This window comes from Ambystoma mexicanum, chromosome 12 (genome assembly GCF_040938575.1).
Source record: "Ambystoma mexicanum isolate Mex_15411 chromosome 12, UKY_AmexF1_1, whole genome shotgun sequence".
NCBI lineage: Eukaryota > Metazoa > Chordata > Amphibia > Caudata > Ambystomatidae > Ambystoma > Ambystoma mexicanum.
In genome coordinates, this window is record NC_090936.1 from 56711672 (window position 1) to 56732426 (window position 20755).

The following is a 20755-nucleotide window of genomic DNA, read 5'->3' on the forward strand; positions in this document are numbered from 1 at the left end:
CTGTTGATCGCAGTAGCTGTTGATCGCAGTAGTTGTTGATCATAGTAGCTGTCGATCATAGTAGCTGTTGATCATGTTAGCTGTTGATAAGGTAGCTGTTGATCATAGTAGCTGTTGATCACAGTAGTTGTTGATCATAGAAGCTGTTGATCATAGTAGCTGTTGATCATAGTAGCTGTTGATCATGTTAGCTGTTGATCATAGTAGCTGTTAATCTAACCCTAACATGGCATCCTCTAATCCTGGATACTTGGAAGTGGCCAGGGTGTTGGCTTTTTTCCCTCAGATCCTGTTTCTCAGCGTTTCTGCAGGTTAAAATGCGTTCCCATTTCTTATGACGTGAGCAAACCCTCACTTTCAGCAGCGGCGTCTGAACGGATCTCTGAAATGCTCTGTTTTGAAGCCTTCCTCCGCAAGTAGACTTCAGACTTGTGCTCTGCCCAATGTGACCCACAGCTCTCTTATTAGAAAAAAGAGAGGATGTTACAGGTATGAGCACCCAAGTCCCTTCCTTGTTTGTCTTGGAAAGAGAAGCATGCGCTTGTCTTCCGATTGGTCACTCCTGAAGGGTGTTCAGAGGAATTGTTCTTGATAAGCGAGTTGACTGGATCTGGTGTTGCACTTTGCAGGCAAATCATTTCAGCAGTGTAACACACAAGGACTGTGCAACTGCACAGGGTATTAGGTGGAAGGGTTGCGGTGCAAGCAGGGTGGTACGCGCAGGATTTTCAGGAAGAAAAGAAGTAACCCTTGAAAGTCATGACGTTCGAGCAATGAATTCTAGGTCGAGGTTCCTATGGCCCGTGACTGCGGGCACTGCTGCTGTTTCTAATGCATGGGGCAGTCTGAGGCGCAAGCGGGAAGTAACGATATCTGGGTTTGCATTGCTCAGAAAAGGAATGCAGTGAGGGGGCAAACATGCTTTCTAAGTGAATAATAATAATAATGTCATTCTTATATAGCGCTACACACCGATAGGTCTCAGAGTGCTGACATAACAGCAGACATTAATATCCCACAGAGTGGCACTCAATTTATCAACCTTGGAAGGGTGTAAAGTTGGGTTGACCCTGCCGGGATTCAAAGCTGCCACAGCAGGCTGCACACAGATATCAGGGGTGAGCGCTTAGCCCACTGTGCTATCTGACTGGCTGAAATAAAGGCCATAGAAACATCTGGGGGAAAATTCTGGTCACTCTGAAGGAAGGACCTGGGAGTCAAGAGATCACCTTCACAACTAGGAAAAACTGTATGCTGAAAGACGTGAATCCATCCAAAGAAAGAAAACAAAGCAGAGCCCCGGCTTCAGAAGGGCCTTCATGTCATAATGTTAACCATCCCGTGACCATTACAGTGCCTAGAAGCATATGGCAAGACCACTGAGACGCCTTGCTGGATCTGGTCAGACTGAATCTCATTCTCACTAAAGGGTCAGGTGGGATAGCTAGCAATATTCTGATTGGCTCACATGCAAAGAGGTGATGATCTGCACTGAGACGAGGCATGCACACAAATAATCAGAGGCATGTTAGTTCACCAACCCGTTACACCTTAAAACGAGCATTGGCAAAGCCAACCGCTTGGGCGTTTGTGTAGGAATGGGATAGGAATTTGCTGGGCACTGGTATTATGGTACTATTGGATTGCAACAGCTGGAAAATGAAGTTCGTCCCTGGCCATATGATGGCACTACCTGGCAAATGCTGATCTAGTGCCTGTACACAAGCCACAACTGATGGCTGTGTCAGTGTTTGATTTTAACAGGACTTCAGTGCAAGTTAGAGATTTAAATCAAGTGGCGGAAAGTACACTGGGTTAAGAAATATTTATTACACCAGTGACCATTTACAGATACAATTAAGCCATTAAGTCTCAGAAGACTGCTTAGAAGTAACAGCCAGGCTAAAACTTGATGTTACTGCTTGATAAAGATAGCTTAAAAAGATCCCTGCATGATGTGTTTTGGGTGAGGAGGGGCAGGAAGTGGGTGGGAATGGCCATAGGGATTGGGATGGACATGGGGAGTAAATCGGTGAGTATTTAACTAAACAACACCCAGAAGCTGAGAGTCCCTGCTCATAAGTCACCCCCCCCTCTACCTGTACTCTTAATACAATGGTTTCAGCCTATAGCTAGCACTTAAATACCACCTAATAGCCCAAACGTAAAATACACACAATCTTTCTCCAAGGAAGCCACAGGTGTTGTAAGAAACACAATAGTTTTCTTTTAAGAGGTACAGGCAATTTTAGCAAAGGGCAGTAAATAAGAGAAGTCAGAAAGAACTGCAATCAATAAACAAATAGCCGAGGCAGTTAATGGAGGCACATATTCTGTGTACGTTTGTGAAGGGTGGAAGGGAAAGAACTGTAAAACTGATGGAGGAAGGGGAAACCTACGTTGAGAGTGACCAACAAAAGGGTGAACTATTCAGGAAATAGTTTCCCATGGGACAGTGCTCAATTGTCCCAAGTTTTGAAAGGGTAGAGTTGTGGTGGGAATCGGGAGAAACAGGCATTTCGTATTGGAATTCTAAGTAAACCTCTTTGGTTCTTTGTTTCGGTTGGTTGCCATAACTGTTTTTATCAGTGTTCAAGGTGCCAGCACGTGTTTCGATCACAGAAGGGTCTTTATCAAGGCAATTTATATGATCAAGTAGGCTTGGTAAGTACGATATGATCACTTTGACCGCCCACCCTGACTGCAGAGGGCAACCGGCCTGTTAGCGTGCTAACCAGCCAAACAAATAACTGAAGCCCTACACAGGACACCCACCGTATTTACCAAGCCTACTTGATCATGTAAATTGCCTTGATAAAAACCCTTGTGGGGTCGAAACATGTGTCGGCACCTTGAACACTAATAAAAACTGCTATGGAAACCAACCAAAACAATGAGTAATCCTTCCTTCTTGAGATCTCCCAAAGAACCAAAGAGGTTTACTTAGAATTCCAATACGAAGCACCGGTTTCTTCTGATTCCCACCACAACTCTACCTATTCAGGAAATTGTTTGTGATAAATGATTAATAATGAAAAATGTTTACAAACATGAAAGGGAGACGGCGTATACAGAGTAACGTGTGAATGAAAGAGGCTAGGGTAGTGGCACGGGTTCAAATCCCTGCACCCAGACACTGAAACGACTGATCCCTCTCTGGGACTGGCAGGTTTCTGTCACAAACCAGGATATATCATCATCACACTTCGCCTAGACTCTTGCATGATGATATAGACTCCTGCATGATGATGTAGACTCCTGCATGATGATATAGACGCCTGAATGATGATCTAGACTCTTGCATGATGATATAGACTCCTGCATGATGATATAGACTCCTGTATGATGATATAGACGCCTACATGATGATCTAGATTCCTGCATGATGATATAGACGCCTGTATGATGATATCGACGCCTGCATGATGATATCGACTCCTGCATGATGATCTAGACTCCTGCATGATGATTTAGATTCCTGCATGATGATATAGACTCCTGCATGATGATATAGACTCCTGCATGATGATATAGACTCCTGCATGATGATCTAGACACTTGCATGATGATATAGACTCCTGCATGATGATATAGACTCCTGCATGATGATATTGACTCCTGCATGATGATCTAGACACTTGCATGATGATATAGACTCCTGCATGATGATATTACAAAGTCAGATCATGTTTGTCAGGGTTCAGACCTGTTCTGCAGAACATGACTTTTACCATAGAAGACTATCACACTCATGTTTATGTCTATATGCATTTTATTTATTTACTAAACACTTAACACTTATTGCTCAAAAGCAATTCATGTCAATCCCTTATTTACAGTTACATATTCTATTAGAACCCATCCAGGTAGCAGGCCAATCCCTTTGGTCTAGTTTAGGATATGAGAGGAGCTAAAATATCATTGAATGTTCACTTTAGAACTCCTTGGTGCTTGGCACTTTTCCGTTAGGCAAATCTATCTCGTTACTGCGCAATCATGAATAATCTTGCATGCCAAAGTTACCAAGGGCCACCATGTTTAAACAGTCTTCAGCCGCAATTCCTCCTCGGCTGCCCTGTTCTGCTCCATCTACAGCGACAGCGCCGCGAGCCAGACCCGCTTCACTGTAGCTCTTTAGAATTAAAGTGCTGGAGCCTGGCACTGCGCCCATTCTGCAGTGGAATTCTAGAGGGCCTACACGCCACTGAGCCCACGACCCAAATCATCATCGTCATCATTGTTGCCGATGTTTGATGTTGTTTCCAAGTGTTCAAATCCAAACCAGGCGCGCAGCCAGGTACAACGTCCTTTCGTTGGCGGCTATTTTTTCGACTGGTTTTTTAACGAAAATGTTTTGCCGACTCGTTTCGTGGCTGAGCATTGGCGTGGCCACCTCCTACTCCTGGCGGGGACCCAAGGGGCATCTTCGACTCTACCCAAAACAATCTGCACAGTTCAGAAATGTTTGTTTTAATCTCTGGCTGTATCCACCCTCCTACCTTGCATTCACTATGGCATCTGACATGTGTCACAGATAAGGGAGATGCCCGCCATCACATGACATCAAGAGCTGGCATTCTGGAAGTGAGCACTGCCAATGTCATGTGTTTGGCACGCAAAACTGATGTCGTGAAGAACGTTTTCATTATTGTGACAGCACAGGCGTCGGATCCAGAATCTACATAAGCATTTTGTAGAGTAAAGGACTTCGAGAAAGTCTTGCGCAAAGTCTCGCGATAGTTTTTTCCAGCGCGACCGCTGGTACAACAGCGTTATTGCGTCATGGCTCACCGGTATCGATATACATGATTCTGATTTCTAGGGTACAGCATTACTCACAAACAACACCTGTTGGGTCAGCAAGGGCTGAAAGCAACTTTCAGGTCTCTTAAAAATACACCTGGTACTTAAGAGCAGCACTGACCAGGGTGAGCTGCAACTCAGCGGAGGAGGTCTTTGTGCTTAGAAATCAGAAGGCGCTAGAGAATGGATGCTTTGGGCTGTGCCTTGAACATAACCTACAGCGTGGCCTCTGCACTTGCTGGCTGTGGTGCTGGACAATGTCCCAATTCATGAAACTGAACACAGTGAGGAGGGAGATAGCAGAGAGATGCCAGGACATCGTGCTTGCTTGAGCAGACAGGTTGCTTGCATGAGTGGATGGGTTTGCTTTGCAGATCTGCAGTTCATGCTTGCATGAGTGGACGGGTTTGCTTTGCAGATCTGCAGTTCGCGCTTGCATGAGTGGATGGGTTTGCTTTGCAGATCTGCAGTTCATGCTTGCATGAGTGGACGGGTTTGCTTTGCAGATCTGCAGTTCGCGCTTGCATGAGTGGACGGGTTTGCTTTGCAGGTTTGCAGTTCGCGCTTGCATGAGTGGACGGGTTTGCTTTGCAGATCTGCAGTTCACGCTTGCGTGAGTGGACGGGTTTGCTTTGCAGATCTGCAGTTCGTGCTTGCATGAGTGGACGGGTTTGCTTTGCAGATCTGCAGTTCGTGCTTGCATGAGTGGACAGGTTTGCTTTGCAGATCTGCAGTTCGTGCTTGCTTGAGTGGACAGGTTGCTTGCATGAGTGGATGGGTTTGCTTTGCAGATCTGCAGTTCGTGCTTGCATGAGTGGACGGTTTAGTTTTGCAGATCTGCAGTTCGTGCTTGCATGAGTGGACGGGTTTGCTTTGCAGACCTGCAGTTCGTGCTTGCATGAGTGGACGGGTTTGCTTTGCAGATCTGCAATTCGCGCTTGCATGAGTGGATGGGTTTGCTATGCAGATCTGCAGTTCACGCTTGCATGAGTGGACAGGTTTGCTTTGCAGATCTGCAGTTCGTGCGTGCATGAGTGGACAGGTTTGCTTTGCAGATCTGCAGTTCGTGCGTGCATGAGTGGACAGGTTTGCTTTGCAGGTTTACAGTTCGTGCTTGCATGAGTGGACGGGTTTGCTTTGCAGGTTTACAGTTCGCGCTTGCATGAGTGGACGGGTTTGCTTTGCAGGTTTGCAGTTCGCGCTTGCATGAGTGGACGGGTTTGCTTTGCAGATCTGCAGTTCGCGCTTGCATGAGTGGACGGGTTTGCTTTGCAGGTTTGCAGTTCGCGCTTGCATGAGTGGACGGGTTTGCTTTGCAGATCTGCAGTTCACGCTTGCGTGAGTGGACGGGTTTGCTTTGCAGATCTGCAGTTCGTGCTTGCATGAGTGGACGGGTTTGCTTTGCAGATCTGCAATTCGTGCTTGCATGAGTGGACAGGTTTGCTTTGCAGATCTGCAGTTCGTGCTTGCATGAGTGGACAGGTTTGCTTTGCAGATCTGCAGTTCGTGCTTGCTTGAGTGGACAGGTTGCTTGCATGAGTGGATGGGTTTGCTTTGCAGATCTGCAGTTCGTGCTTGCATGAGTGGACGGGTTAGTTTTGCAGATCTGCAGTTCGTGCTTGCATGAGTGAACGGGTTTGCTTTGCAGATCTGCAGTTCGTGCTTGCATGAGTGGACGGGTTTGCTTTGCAGATCTGCAATTCGCGCTTGCATGAGTGGATGGGTTTGCTATGCAGATCTGCAGTTCACGCTTGCATGAGTGGACAGGTTTGCTTTGCAGATCTGCAGTTCGTGCGTGCATGAGTGGACAGGTTTGCTTTGCAGATCTGCAGTTCGTGCGTGCATGAGTGGACGGGTTTGCTTTGCAGATCTGCAGTTCGTGCGTGCATGAGTGGACAGGTTTGCTTTGCAGGTTTACAGTTCGTGCTTGCATGAGTGGACGGGTTTGCTTTGCAGATCTGCAGTTCACGCTTGCGTGAGTGGACGGGTTTGCTATGCAGATCTGCAGTTCGCGCTTGCATGAGTAGACGGGTTTGCTTTGCAGGTTTGCAGTTCGTGCTTGCATGAGTGGACGGGTTTGCTTTGCAGATCTGCAGTTCACGCTTGCGTGAGTGGACAGGTTTGTTTTGCAGATCTGCAGTTCGTGCGTGCATGAGTGGACAGGTTTGCTTTGCAGATCTGCAGTTCGTGCTTGCATGAGTGGACGGGTTTGCTTTGCAGATCTGCAGTTTGTGCTTGCAGGAGTGGACAGGTTTGCTTTGCAGATCTGCAGTTACGTTTGAGTTTGTGATTCAACACCTGGAGTCATGGGTGTGTTGTACAGAAATTTAAACTGACCAAGTATCTTGTTGTGCAGATAGCTGGAGTTCAGTCTGAGGAGAGAGGGTGGATGAAGCAGTCTAGTTGGAGATTGGTCAGCAAAAAAAACCCCATTTGTGATGCTTTACAGAGGTCCAGGAAGAGTAGGCATATGTTAATGGAGAGGACATGAGCACCCACAAAATCGGGAATACGCTGGACCTCCAGCAAGGAGGTAATTTACACATCTTGTAGAGTGGTCACACCAGCGACGACAATGATACGCTGCAGGTACATGCAAAGTTGGCACCAAATCATGGTCATAGCAAAGGAGACGAATATAAGGGTTTTCTGCCCATTTATCCAATACTTTGCAACTTGGCTGGCAAGGTAGAGTGAAAGACCAATTTTGCAAGTGCATAGAGTGAGATATGATGGCAGGGGCAAGGAAGTGGCTTTACCGCTCTGGTGCTCAATAGTGCGGCCGCATTAGCGTACTGCGATAATAAACATTAAAGAAAGTTGCAAGTGGAGCCTCCAAGAGAATGCTGGGTCTTCACACATAATATTACTCAATGGTGTTTATGAACTTAAACCTTTTCAGCCTGGCAAGTAAGTGGAAGGATAAGACGGCCCGGTGCACACCTGCAACAGACTTGGACAAAATTAGCTGCATTTCCAATCTGGCACTTCTATGAATACTGCAGGCAACACAAAATATATCTAGACCACGGCTGTCCCACTCCAGGCCTCGAGGGCAGGATCCATGTCGGGTTTTCAGGATACCCTTCATTAGTATATATGAAAGACATTGGCATACAATGATTTTAAATGTATACACATTTTTCCTCATGAATATCAATGAGGGATATCCTGAAAACTTGTCAGGATCTCGGCACTCGAGGCCTGGAGTTGGACAACCCTGCCCTAGACCTACTGGAGGAACATCTTCCGGTCTGTTAATTGGAAGGCATTTCTGATAGATTACGTGTTTGAGTGGTTTCAATTGTAAAGCCATCTGGCTGATGAGAACAGGACTACATCCCATATCTGCATTTATATGTACCAAAGTCTATCATCTATGAGAGCCGCTAATCCCCTGAATAGCGCCCAAACCATTCAGTGAGGAGCAAAACGTTCTCTAAGACTTTGCTAACCGCAGGTACATCCTGGACATGGCAGTAGGTCATTTAGAAATATAAATGTATGGGGGCGGGGAGCGTATAGGGGAGATGGAAAGATAATGGGTGAAAGCAAAGTTCACCAATTAAGAGCCTTCTGGTTCAACTGAAGCCGGCGTGTCTCCTCGACATCATTGTTCTCAGCACGCATTGTCCTGTAATGCGTGCAACAGATGTTGAACCTGTCAGGTCTAATGTTTACAGTATTAAAAAAGGCCTTCCGCCTCAGTCCACATGGCTGCTCATGTTGAAATGGAATTAACTGAGCCCCGGGAGGAATGGCTGTTGAGCGTCGCGGAATCGCACTTGGTCTGCTCCACGTATTCAAAGGAAGTTCTCAACCTTCCCTCCAGGGATGTTAAACTTTGCTCCTTCGTGGCCGGCAAATTCTCTAAAATCGGAGCCGGTGAGGTACAGCCGGAGCGGCTGCAGGAATTGCAAAGGAGATGTTTCCTTGCCGCACGGACAAGTCAAATGGTGTCTGTGGATCTGTGGGCACCAAACGCCCATCTTCGTCACTTACTGGCAGAGTTGGCCAGGCATCCGTCTTTCCTGGAATGGCTGGAAAGTAAACATCCTGGGACTGAGCTATCTTTCCTGCCTACACGCAGAACAATCCCCTCTTTCCCGCTGGGCATCCAACGGATGTTTTGGGATTTGCAAGCAAAAAGATCAGGCATGAAGGTCGGGAGAGGAAACAAGAACCCAACCATGCTGACTGGGTCTTCATTGAGAAATTCGCATAGATTTGTAGATCCGGAATGCCGGGACATTCCTTTTGAGATGCCAGGTGAAATACAACAATATGAATTTGAGGAGTCTGTTACACAGCGTGTGAGACGGGGTCCATACAGCTCAAAGGGTGGCATCTTCATGAGTGTGTGGGAGGATTGCGACCCCCACCCTTATCATCCAGACAGGAAATGTGGAGTCCTGACGAAGTTTCTCAGAAACACCACCCTTATTAAGACCTGTGCCAAGACCGGCTGATATTTCAGTGGTGATTCACCTCCCAATGATGGCACCATGATCTTATAACCACGTTGGCACCATGATCCTATAACCACGATGACACCATGATCTTAAAACCATCCATTGCAGAACTCACACAGACTAAACCCTCAGAAACCCCAGTCCATGCATCATGTGACTGCGTCGATATCCAGACCTCTGGCATCAGGCATTATGCTAATCAATGGATCCCTGCTGATCCTTTTCTCTCTGCGTGACACTTTTTATTGGATGGCTGCCATCTTTGAATGTCTCCCTTCCCCTAGCCTTCCTCAGGCTTATTCTCACAGATCCATGAAGTAGGGGGAATGACTGCCTTCCCATGGCATTTCTCAAGCCCCTAATGAGCCCCTCCAGTGACTCACTTGGACAGACCCGAAATTCAACCTTACCAGGTACTGCGATGAAGAAGAGGGCCTTGTCCTCATGCATGGCTGGGTCCTTGCCCACTGGACATGCTTGACTGATTCTTCACAGTGTCACTGGTACACTCCCCAGCCAGGAATACTGTCTCTTCACATTGGTTTCTCTTTCTCACGTCCTCAATCCCTCTACACTGGCTTCTCCGGTCCCAGACCCCTGTCTCTGTGTTTCTAATTCTCGGAGTCCCAGCTCCCTGTGTATTGGCTTCTCAGGACTGTAACCCCTGTCTCTGTGTTTCTCTTTTTCAGGTTCCAGATGCCTTTATATTGGGTTGTCAGGTCCCAGACCCCTGTCTTTGTGTTTCTCTTTCTCTGAGTCCCTGCTCCCTGTGTATTGGCTTCTCAAGTTCCTAACCCCTTTATCTGTGTTTCTCTTTCTCGCTTCCCAGACCTCTGTATCTGTGTTTCTCTTTCTCAGGTCCCAGGCGCCTTTATATTGGCTTCTCAGGTACCAGAACCCTGTATCTGTGTTTCCTGAGTGCGCTTGAGGTCCCCAGGCCACACCCATACCTTCTGTATGTGCTCCTGGTCTGTCACCTCAGTCTCTGGCCTCCCCACACCATGAGATCCTCCCGCTGAGTACCACCCTCAAGGGGACTATCGGGTAGCGGCCTGACCTCCCTGGCTTCATGGAAAGGGTCTCGCCCTCGGGAAGAAAGGACGACATCATAAGAATCGTCACAGCATTGAGAAAGGACTGCAGCAGACGGGTTTTGACTAGTCCCTGCGATGCGGCAGAGTAGATCGATATCTTGCTTCTTTTTTAACATATTTTGTGTCTTCGTATCACCCTCCATGCTTATGGAAGATAGCCAAAGGCATGGCCACCCACCAGCACACATCTGCTATCATGCACTACTCTAAGACACATCGCACAACACCTCTGTCATAAGAATGCAGCTATCTCCTGGTCTAGCTGCACGCATAATGCGCCTCCTGCTCTTGCATGCTCTCCAGACTACCTCTCAGCACCCATCCAGATGCCATCTTGTCATGGGTAGCTAGCTGGGACTGAGGGCCACTACCTACCTTTGTGTTGGCTAAAATGCACACATGCATTCTAAACTCCTCTGATGAATTACCCATACCAGGACTTTGGTCCCCCGAGAGCATTGCCCAATATCGCTTTGAGACCACACCAACGGGAAAAGGTGCTATACAAAGGAGAATTGCATTACATTAATATTGGACGGATTGCATTGGCCATATTTTGTATGTTATGACATTGTTAAAGTTTAATTTTAAACTGTTAACACAGTGAATGAATTTTAAAGAAAAGTTAAGAGATTTTGGGCCTCATTACAACTGTGCTGGACCGGTAACAACAGTGCCGGTAAGCCTACCGGCATCGATGTTCCGGACCGGCACAGTACAACTCTGCGGGCGGGTGCCATCCCGCCCACCAGGGTCAGACCTGTCCGCGGGACAGCACCCGCTCGCAGAGTTCTCACGGAAGCACCAACACTGTTGTTAACGCTGCCAGTGCTCCTGTGTCCCCATTCCTATGGGACTCCATGGGAATGGGGACTAACAAAATTACCGGCATAGTCAGGCGCCAGTAATTATTTTCTGGTTTGGCGGCAACCCGCCGGTATCACCGGCAGGGTTTCCGCCAGACCCGTAATGAGGCCCATTGTGGCAAGCCTGTAAATTACAATCTGCAAATGCTTTGTAAAGCTCTACAACACCTCTGAATTACTCGAAACATTGGGAAACAAGCAAAAGGGATACGTTGTTTCCCCTGGAGGAGATTCACTTGACAGGAAACAATCAAGTTGAAATGTTGCTTTAAGCGTCGGGTTTCCTCATTTTGAAAGCCATATGCTTGGGACTTCATATACCGGGACCAGGGATGTTCGACCTACGTACTGCGGACCCGCAAACATATTTTCTTTGATTTGCTGAGTGATTTGGCAAACGTAGCAATGTAAGTACCAGCTTTGTTGGTAGTACAGAAAGAGGTTTCCTTAAAGGTAAAGCCTTCTTTTCAGTATTGGAGATTTGGGTCCGTCTAAAGCAAGCTTTAGGCTCTCGCAAATGGGAGGGGAGTGAGACTTGTCTTTACCTTGCAAGGGTTTAGGGCTCTAGTCTTACTGTGAACTGATGGGCCAATGTAGTGGCGAGGAGTGGTCTCCCCGGATTGGCTTACGGTGAAGCAATGTGACAATCCCCTGCCATGTGCCGTGGACGATGGTACGGTGACGAAGGGATCCTGCCACGGCGTTGAAGGTTCATCTTCCACTGGCTTGGGTTGGCTCCTGACTCCCTGAATGAAGGCCCTGGTAGTTATCATAACCAAACAGGGCACTTTGTCACATTGCCCACAAGTGCCATTGCCAACATAACATAGTCACAATTTATAGCACATGTCATGTACACAAAGGAATACATCAATGTGTACCAGTAGCATTATTTTTAACATGTCCCAAAAAGTGAGAATGTATTTATTTATTTGGATAATATACATACAGCCATAAGGCTTTGTATACACAACATAAAAACATACATTTACAATTACATAAAAACATGGCATATATCAATTTAAAAATCAAGATAAAAGCCTATACCATTGAAAACACTTTTCACAATATATCAAAAATCTCAACACATTTGGAATAACATTTCACCATACAATACATAAAATGTAGATCAAGTGAGAATTACATTTCGATTGATTTCTGAAGCAGCATCCAAGATATCAAATGTGGGGCCATTTTATTACATCCAATCACTTTAATTCACTTGCTTGTGATGACGCGTCAACCATTTCAGTATATTTTCAGTTCACTAGTCAATAACGATACTCATTTCCATTCGCCACGCTTCATTCATCAGGCCTTTCCTGGGAGCTTAGCATGGATTTCTGGTTCCTAAAATACAATGTAATGTTTTGGGGAACAAATTGGCAGTGTGAATAACTTTTTTGCCAAACAAAAAGTTAAAGGTTTTACTACCATAAAATATTCCCCTATTGGAATATTGAAAAGGGGATAAACAAGAACTGACGCAAAGAGCAATGTAAAAGTATGATGTCCGATCTTTGAGGAATTGCAATGATCTGATCCTTATGAACACTAAACATGTATATTGTTGGGTACAGAACCTTAGCGGGCATGATTAAACCTGAGATGACATGTGAACTGAGGATAGCACAGGGGCAACGTGCTGTTCTTGGAAGCAAGATCACGCAGAGCAAGAGGTTTGAATCCTGGATCCACGCATAGAAACCGAACTCCGGTACGGTATTAGGCGTGTTATAAAAAAAACAATGACACTAAATTGTAGCACTGCAGTTTCTACAGAAATATCCTATCTGACAATCAATCCTTCTCTGAATGTAGATGCAAAATAATGGCGACAAAATCGAAAATGGGCCGTGACACTGGGGTCTGGCAATTTTGCAACTTCGTTACAACAAAATTATTTTTGTGTTTAAAAACTACTGGTCCACGAGCTAAGAAAGATTTTCCATATTAAGCATTGGGTATTGAAGTGCACTACAATATCCAACCAGTTTATTTGTGCAAACAATTAAAATGTTCATCCTTTGTGCCAACTATGCTTCACAGCCGTAAAGTCAGAGGCGTTGCTTGGGGAGGGGTGAGAGGGCTATAGCCACAGGACTTTTGGTTGTAGCCCCGGATAGAAGCTCAGGGGCTAGCTAGCCTCGATTCCCCACAGTCCCGACACTAGCCTAGCCCCAGACCTTTTCCAGACCTAGCAACGCTCCTGACGCAAAGTTACGCCTCGTGGCCGTCTGCCTTGGGAGTCTGCTACTCGTAGAGTGAAATATCAACAAAAAAGTAGACAATTGTGAACACAAGTCTTTATTTCGGTTTCCCACCACCTGTGCTCTGTTTTCAATGTATGTTCATATGTTTCAGAATGTACTATAAACAAACAAATTAATGTTACCTTGGTTCTCATCCGTGTTTAAGTTAGCTAGATGTTATGTGTACATGCAAGCCATGATATGCACAGGAAATATTGTAAAAACAGCTGTAAAAACATTGGTTTTACATCTATAATTTCAGCTGTTGGAAGAATAGAAGTTAACTCAAAACCATGCCTTGATCTATGCATTAAAATAATTACTGAGCAGAGGTTGGAGCCAAAGAAATTGTAGGATCATAGAAAACTATTGTTTTTAATGTTTTTTTTAAAATGTATTTCTCTTTATTTTATATTTTTCTTTTGACACTGAACAAAAAGCATACATATTGTCAGTGGCTCTGATTTGCAAGTCGATAGGTTGCGCCGATTAATATTTCATTTGATGTTTTCAGTTGCGCCCACGGATCCAAGCCGAAGAGTAGATGGAGACACCATCATTTTTACCAATATCCAAGAGCAATCGAGTGCCGTTTTCCAGTGCAACGCCTCCAATGAATATGGATACTTGTTAGTAAACGCGTTTGTCAATGTTTTAGGTGAGGTCCGTCACAGTATTTTTTCTCTTTCTACTCTGATTGAAGGACCCAACCAGATGTATTTAGCAATGTGTGAATATTATCTGATTAATATTTTACTCTTTTGTCTTTCTTGCATGGTATCATGCTCTATGAAACTTAGTTCAACTAGACTCTATTAGAAGAGCTGTCACTGATTAACCCCTTGCGTGCTAAGTAAGTGTGAACATATTGGCCATGAATTTCCTTAGGGTATCACTATACACTGCACCCACTGCCGCAGTTAAGTTTCAAGTATTAAAAAGGGTGGGTTATAAACCATGTTTCTCTTCTGTTTAGCGGAGCCTCCCAGGATCCTTACCACTACCCGCATGTTGTACCGGGTCATCGCAAACCGCCCTGCTTTGCTGGATTGTGCGTACTTTGGATCGCCCAGACCAACCATTTCATGGTAAAGTACATGTTTCTTTTAAATATCAAATTGTATCTGTAGCCCTGAGTTACATTGGGGGTCATTACAAGGTTGGCGGTAAGGGGTTAACGGCGCCAGTAATGGTGCCAGAGCCGCCAACCCCTTACCGCCGCATTACGAGGTCCTTTAGCGGGTCCCGCTAAGGGCGCCTGGTATTACCAGGCGCCCTTAGCGGGACCCGCTAAAGGACCAGCATGCTAACAACGGGCCCATTATTAACGCGCCCTTAGCGGGACCCGCTAAAGGACCAGCATGCTAACAACGGGCCCGTTATTAACGGGCCTGTTGTTACCATGGTCCCCAGTCCCATTGAGCCCTATGGAGGTTCGAATGGGGATGGGTTCCCTGAATGGGGAAATATCGGGTCCTCCAAGATTGGAAGGACCCGGTATTTCCCCATTCAGGGAACCCAGACCCGGTATGCGGTATGGGGGTAGCCATGGCTACCTCCAGGGTCGTAATGACCCCCATTGACTTTAAAATGTTGCTCTGCTTACTCAGGTTTACCCCTGTTAAGTGTGCATTTTAAGATTGTGAGAATTAATGATGGCGCCTTCTCTCTCGCAGCAAGAGGCGAATTTTGTGCGGGTGCAAGTGATGTGATGCACTAGCACATCACCTCTTGTGCCGAAAAAGGGTGTCCGATGCACATCCACACCCTTTGCGCATTTGCGCAAGTAAGGGGGTTTTTCTGCACACTTCAATGCACTTGCACAATTCAAAAACAAGATGCGCATTGAAATATGGAGAAAGCAAACGCATGCACTGGTGCTTGTTCCAAGGACAGGGGCATGCGCAGTGCATAGCAGGGTTATCCCTCACACCGGCATGTACTTTGTTTTAAGTGTGAAAGCAGCATTTTGCACCATTGATGTCAAACTTGCATTTCTATCCCTCAAACAGCAATAGGCCTGCCTTTATTTTTTTCACATTTCACAGTAAGGGGCCTTTAAAGGGCCTGGCACCGTGAAATATGCTCCCAGCATCTCGTGGGTGCAAGGCGCCTGTAATGCATGAGTGTTGAGAGCATGCTCTCAATTCTGATATACGGAAGGGGGGTGGCCAGCGCATCTTCTGCGCCGATGCCCAGCCTCTGCGATCAGCTTTGGGAATAGGAGACCTGCACATTTGTGAAAGTAGCACAAATAAATAAAAATGCATCCTCTACACTTTTTTATTAGTACTACTTTTTGCCCTCTTGTCCTCTCTCTTGTAAAACATGATTTATTTTTGCATTTTTGATCTTCACAATCCATCCCTGCCACAGTAGAACCAAATGGGTTGGAGATCCAGCCCTTCTTTAGGAGATGAGAGTCTTCTGTTATTGGCGTGGACCATCTGTAGTGCGCTCATAGGCCATTGCAGATCCTGTTGGGGTGGACAATGTCTGGGAGTGCAGGCTTGTACGGATCTGGTCCGTCTGGCCGTATTGGGGCAACTTACCACATTTTACTCTGGCTTTTTTAAAGCTGGCCAGCCTCCCAAACCCCTACTCTCCTCTCCTCCTAACCCTCAACCTCTAATTCCACCATTCCATGTTCCCCCTTTAACCTCCAAACCTACCACAGTAACATGTAGTAAGTTGCCCCTCTGACCAATGTGATCTGCCAGATGTGGCCAGAAGGAATGATTATGGCTTGCAAAGATCTGGGATTTCCAGAGGGCAGAGGTCATACATTCATTGTAGAGTAATACACACTTCAGCCATTGCAGTGTAGGTTCCACAGGCATTGGCCAGACATTGAGCGATCAATTTTACTAACGAAGACGCAACACTGAGTGAATCGATTAACTGCGGTCCGTTGGCACCGGGGTGCTGTGGGAGACAATGTGCAGGGTTGCAGCGGCGTATGTTGACCAGGTCATTTGATCATTCGGCAGAAGACTGACTGGGCATTGCGTTTCGGTGCAGACATCGCAGCCCCCTGGCGCAGGGTAGATTTGCCTCTTCAGCAGGGTAACGTCTATGAGGATTGGATCTTCCTGTCTACCTTTTTCGGTGTATTACCAGGAACTTGTTGGCACACAACAACATCCCCTTCCCTTAAAGTAGTGGTGATCATTGTAATCACAAGCAGACATGCAATTTAACTTCGGTTCCTTGAGTGCAGGATCCTTCCACAAATATTTATCTGTCAAGCATTCATAATTATTTGGAATTCCCTCTGTGGAACTGCGTTTCCTGAGCAGTTGGCCATTTTGTACAAGAGCAGAGGACATTTTTAATACGATTTTAAAATGTAAAAACTGCACAGTGGTTGCCCAAACTGACCCTTCAATGTTCGCTCCCGACATCTCAGAGGTAATACAACCCGTTGACTTTGTAAATTTGTAGCTTTCTCTTCAGTTTCCATATGGGACTATTTGGTCGGTCTGCGTCCTTCTTGTGTTCCGTGGTATTCGCCCACCTTAGGCAGGTCGTTCTTTCTCCCACAGCTGTTCTAGATTTCACTTGCCCTCCATTTGCCACTGATAACCAATGCACTCAATTCCTAGTAGACCCTTGTAGGATTTCTTCGCGTGTAGGGACGCCATATCATAAAAATGGACCCACACTGGAATCAAAAGCTTACCTTGTTGCTCAATTCTAAAAGCCATGTGTTAGCTGTGTGTGCCTATTACAGATACACATTTCACTCAAAGGCTACTTTGCGCATATATCTTATAGTAAATATGTTCTAATAGCTTGCGGAACGATGTACCGACCTTTGTCCACCAATCAGACATGAGCAATCCTGCAGTCAAGCCGTGTCGGACCAGGAATTAGAACCCTTGCAGATGGCCCCAGTGTCATGGTACCTTGTTCCATTTTTGGTTACAAGAAATGCTATCAATAATCGAGCAGGTTTCTCCGAGGCTCTCGTGCCCCTAATGAACCCTCCGGAGGCAACACTGATTCACAGCTGCGAGCTCAAACAAATCTTCCATTTCGGAACTTGGCTGTTGCAGCATGGCGCGAAACAGCGGCATAGTTATGTGTCCTTCTGACATTGCTTCAAGACTAATTTGCAGGTGAAATTGATGGAGTAATAACAGACATCCTTGGAATTCTACTGTTAATAATTACAGTATATTGCTCCTATCAGACAACAAATATAAACCAATTATTTCCATTTCATTTCCTTTCAACTTTTTTCATCTTTACCTCATTGGTCGAGGTCAAACACACACACATTTGTTAAAAAAAAAAAACTATTATCAAACACTATTACTGATGCTAAGACACCTACAAATGTATAACAAAGTGCATCTTATAGTACAGATGAAACAGGAGTCAATTCTAGAAAATTGCATCCAAGAGACAGAATCAAACAAACCAAAAATGAACTCAAAAATCAGCCGGCCACCCCTATCGTGATTGCACCTAAATATGTGAAAAGAATGAATTAATCTAGGCATGCAGACACTAACTATTCATCTAAACACCATGTCAAAATGAAATCGGATTTTAATGTGTTCTACACAAATTTTCAATGTTTTATCCCATCTGTGATTGAATCACTGAACGTCCCCAATCATTTTGGCTAAAATCAATATCGGGGTAGAGTTCTGCTGTCTGCTTGGTTATTGTGTCCCACGGCGGGCATGAGCTCTGCCAGCATTCCATTATTATAATTGTCATGGTATTTACTGAGCGCGGACCTAGCATTTCATGTGTGCCAGTACAGCTTGCAAACTCTTTTTATATGATTGGTATGATATGATAGGTTATTTATAACGCGCTTAATACCCGGAGGTTTCTAAGCACGGACCTGGGGATCGAACCTGTGGGTCTCCGTGTTGTCTTGCTTCCAAGGCGAGCGCGTTGCCCCTGAGATATCCTCCCGAGACTTATTTTGAGTTTGCTGTGTTTTGAAGCCTGCTATTTAAATAAATATATGTCTTACAAATCAATGCCCACTTCTAAGGCTGTTGGTTTTGACTGGATGTCTGCTTTTTATAGTAATCCGTGTGGGCATAATAACATGATTGGTAATGAGAAAAGCATGTGTGGTCAAGGGCTCAGGTAGGAGATATTTATCCTTTGCATGAATACATTGCCACCGTATTCAGTCTGGCAAGGTTTCCCGCACGAGTGAATCCTCGTCCATCAGAAGTTACCAGCAAACTTGAGGTTATTTTAGCAAAAATACTGTCATGGGTATTAGGTAGGGCTATACCTCTAAGGATGTTAAGTGCAAACAAATCAAGACCGTAGTTATATCCTGTTGTCTACACAAACAGTGTTATTTGTGAGCATAACACTCACATGTGCTTCCGTGCCACTGTGTGCAAAGCTTGAGGCCTCCCCTCTCCGCTTACGGCTCCTCGCCCGATTGCCCGCCTTCAGTTGCCATGCCTTTAACTCTTCTTTCCTTGTCTACTGTCACTACTGGTCTCCTATTTGTTGGAAGGGCCATTGAGTAAAGCACCCTTTATTTCCTTGGCGGCCATCTTTGTTTGGGTCACCATTCCCTTGATGGGTGAGGGCCTGCCTGAAAGCGTAATTTCGTGAAAGGCATTTGTTTTAATCGAAAAAACGGTTTATAGTGATATTTTCAAATGCCATAGTTTCGAATGGCAAAGTTTCAAATAAAAATGCGTCGAAAAAATGCATTTTTTTTTTTTTTAATGGTGGGGCTAATGGGAGGGTCCCCACAGCCCCCGTTTTCCAGCTCCGGTTTTTTACACCTTAACACCCATTTTAGTAAAAAAAGACTTTACCTACAAAAAAATGCATTTTTGGATGCATTTATTTCAAAACTTTTGGCATTCGAAACTATGTTTTAGGAAAAATGACTGGATACCAAAAAAACACCCACATATTTTTACTTATGGGTGCTAATGGCGACATAAATCGGGGCGGGGGGGCATGGATAAACCCCACTGGTAATGACAACAACTAGGCCTGTGGTAAGTGCCCTCATGGGCCCTTGAGTTGCTGGACATTTTCTATTACAATTGTCCCACCCCCTGTGTACATGATGCCACAGTATAGGAAAGACACCATAAAGCAAAGTGGACAAGCCCACATTTCTTTTTCATGTTCAGCAATGGGAGGATAGCTCAATCTGCAACGTGCTCGCCTTGGAAACAAGGCAACACGGAGCACAACAGGTTCAGTCCCCGGGTCCGCGCAAAAAAACCCATCATATCATATCAATGCTTTTCCGTGATACCACAGACCACTTGTCAAGAAAATTAAAGTTATTAGGACAGTAAAAATGCGAAATCTATGTCAAAGGGTCGGAACTTGTGGGACACCTTTTTTGTGATGATTTCTCCCTGAAACCTTATTCAATTTTTTTTTTTTTTTTACATATTTGACTAGTTAGCTTTATGTGCCTGTATTTCATCACTGCTTACTAACCTAGTGGAGCCTCCAGCTTTCAGAAAGATGACTTAAACAAATGTAAAATGGCCCATCACCTAGGTCAAAGGTCATGCCGTGACTCCATTGTCAAATGCTATGAGATATCATTTTAGCTCCCGCTGTCATATCGGTCAAATGATACCACTTTTTTTGGCCTGTTTTGCATGCTGATCCCCAGCTATGAAAATGTGGGTAAAGTTAGTCAGGGTTTGTAGCACGGCGCAGTCTTGCCAAAGGTCGCTCGATGGCACATGACAAGCCCAAGTATTGACGGCCAATGAACTCATGTGCTGAAAGCTCGGACAGATGTCATAACAGTGATCCTGACAAGTTGTGGTGGAGAGGACAGTCATGACATTTCTATTTCCTCAATCTTATTATAGCCAGATACCTCTCTTGAAGTCTCCACTGACACCATCGCTTTGAGGCATTGCGTAAGAAATATTTCTTGACCGTCCTTTCCCCTAAGTGCACCATTCCTCTTCACAATTCATTGTGCAAACATGTTTAGTATGACTGTTGTTCATAGTGACATTATGTGTAGTAGAAACTACAAAACACTTTTTTCTATGAACCGACTTGGATTCAAAGCTGTTGTTGATTAGTTCCACACAGATCTCTGCCCCGGATTATTGGGGTTCACAGTGTCCAGTACCTCAATGCCCCATTTCTGAAATGATCAATGCCTTGAACCTTCATGAGAAGAAAATCAGTATTTGTGAAACAGAATTGAGGAATTTGGACCAAATAAGAGGTAACTCTTATTTGGTCCAAATTGCTCAATTCTGAAGGTATTCTGTGAACAA

At 45.2% G+C, this 20755-nt stretch overlaps 1 protein-coding gene across 25 annotated transcripts in view; it reads left to right on the forward strand.

The window, feature by feature from the left end:
• Window positions 1-20755, forward strand: part of NRCAM (neuronal cell adhesion molecule) — a 731897-nt gene that overhangs the window by 572047 nt on the left and 139095 nt on the right. For all 25 annotated transcript variants that reach the window (XM_069627974.1, XM_069627975.1, XM_069627972.1 and 22 more), the window contains 2 exons: window positions 14002-14145; window positions 14464-14575. In XM_069627974.1, the coding sequence (XP_069484075.1) occupies window positions 14002-14145; window positions 14464-14575 (256 nt within the window). The remainder of the gene's footprint in view (window positions 1-14001; window positions 14146-14463; window positions 14576-20755) is intronic.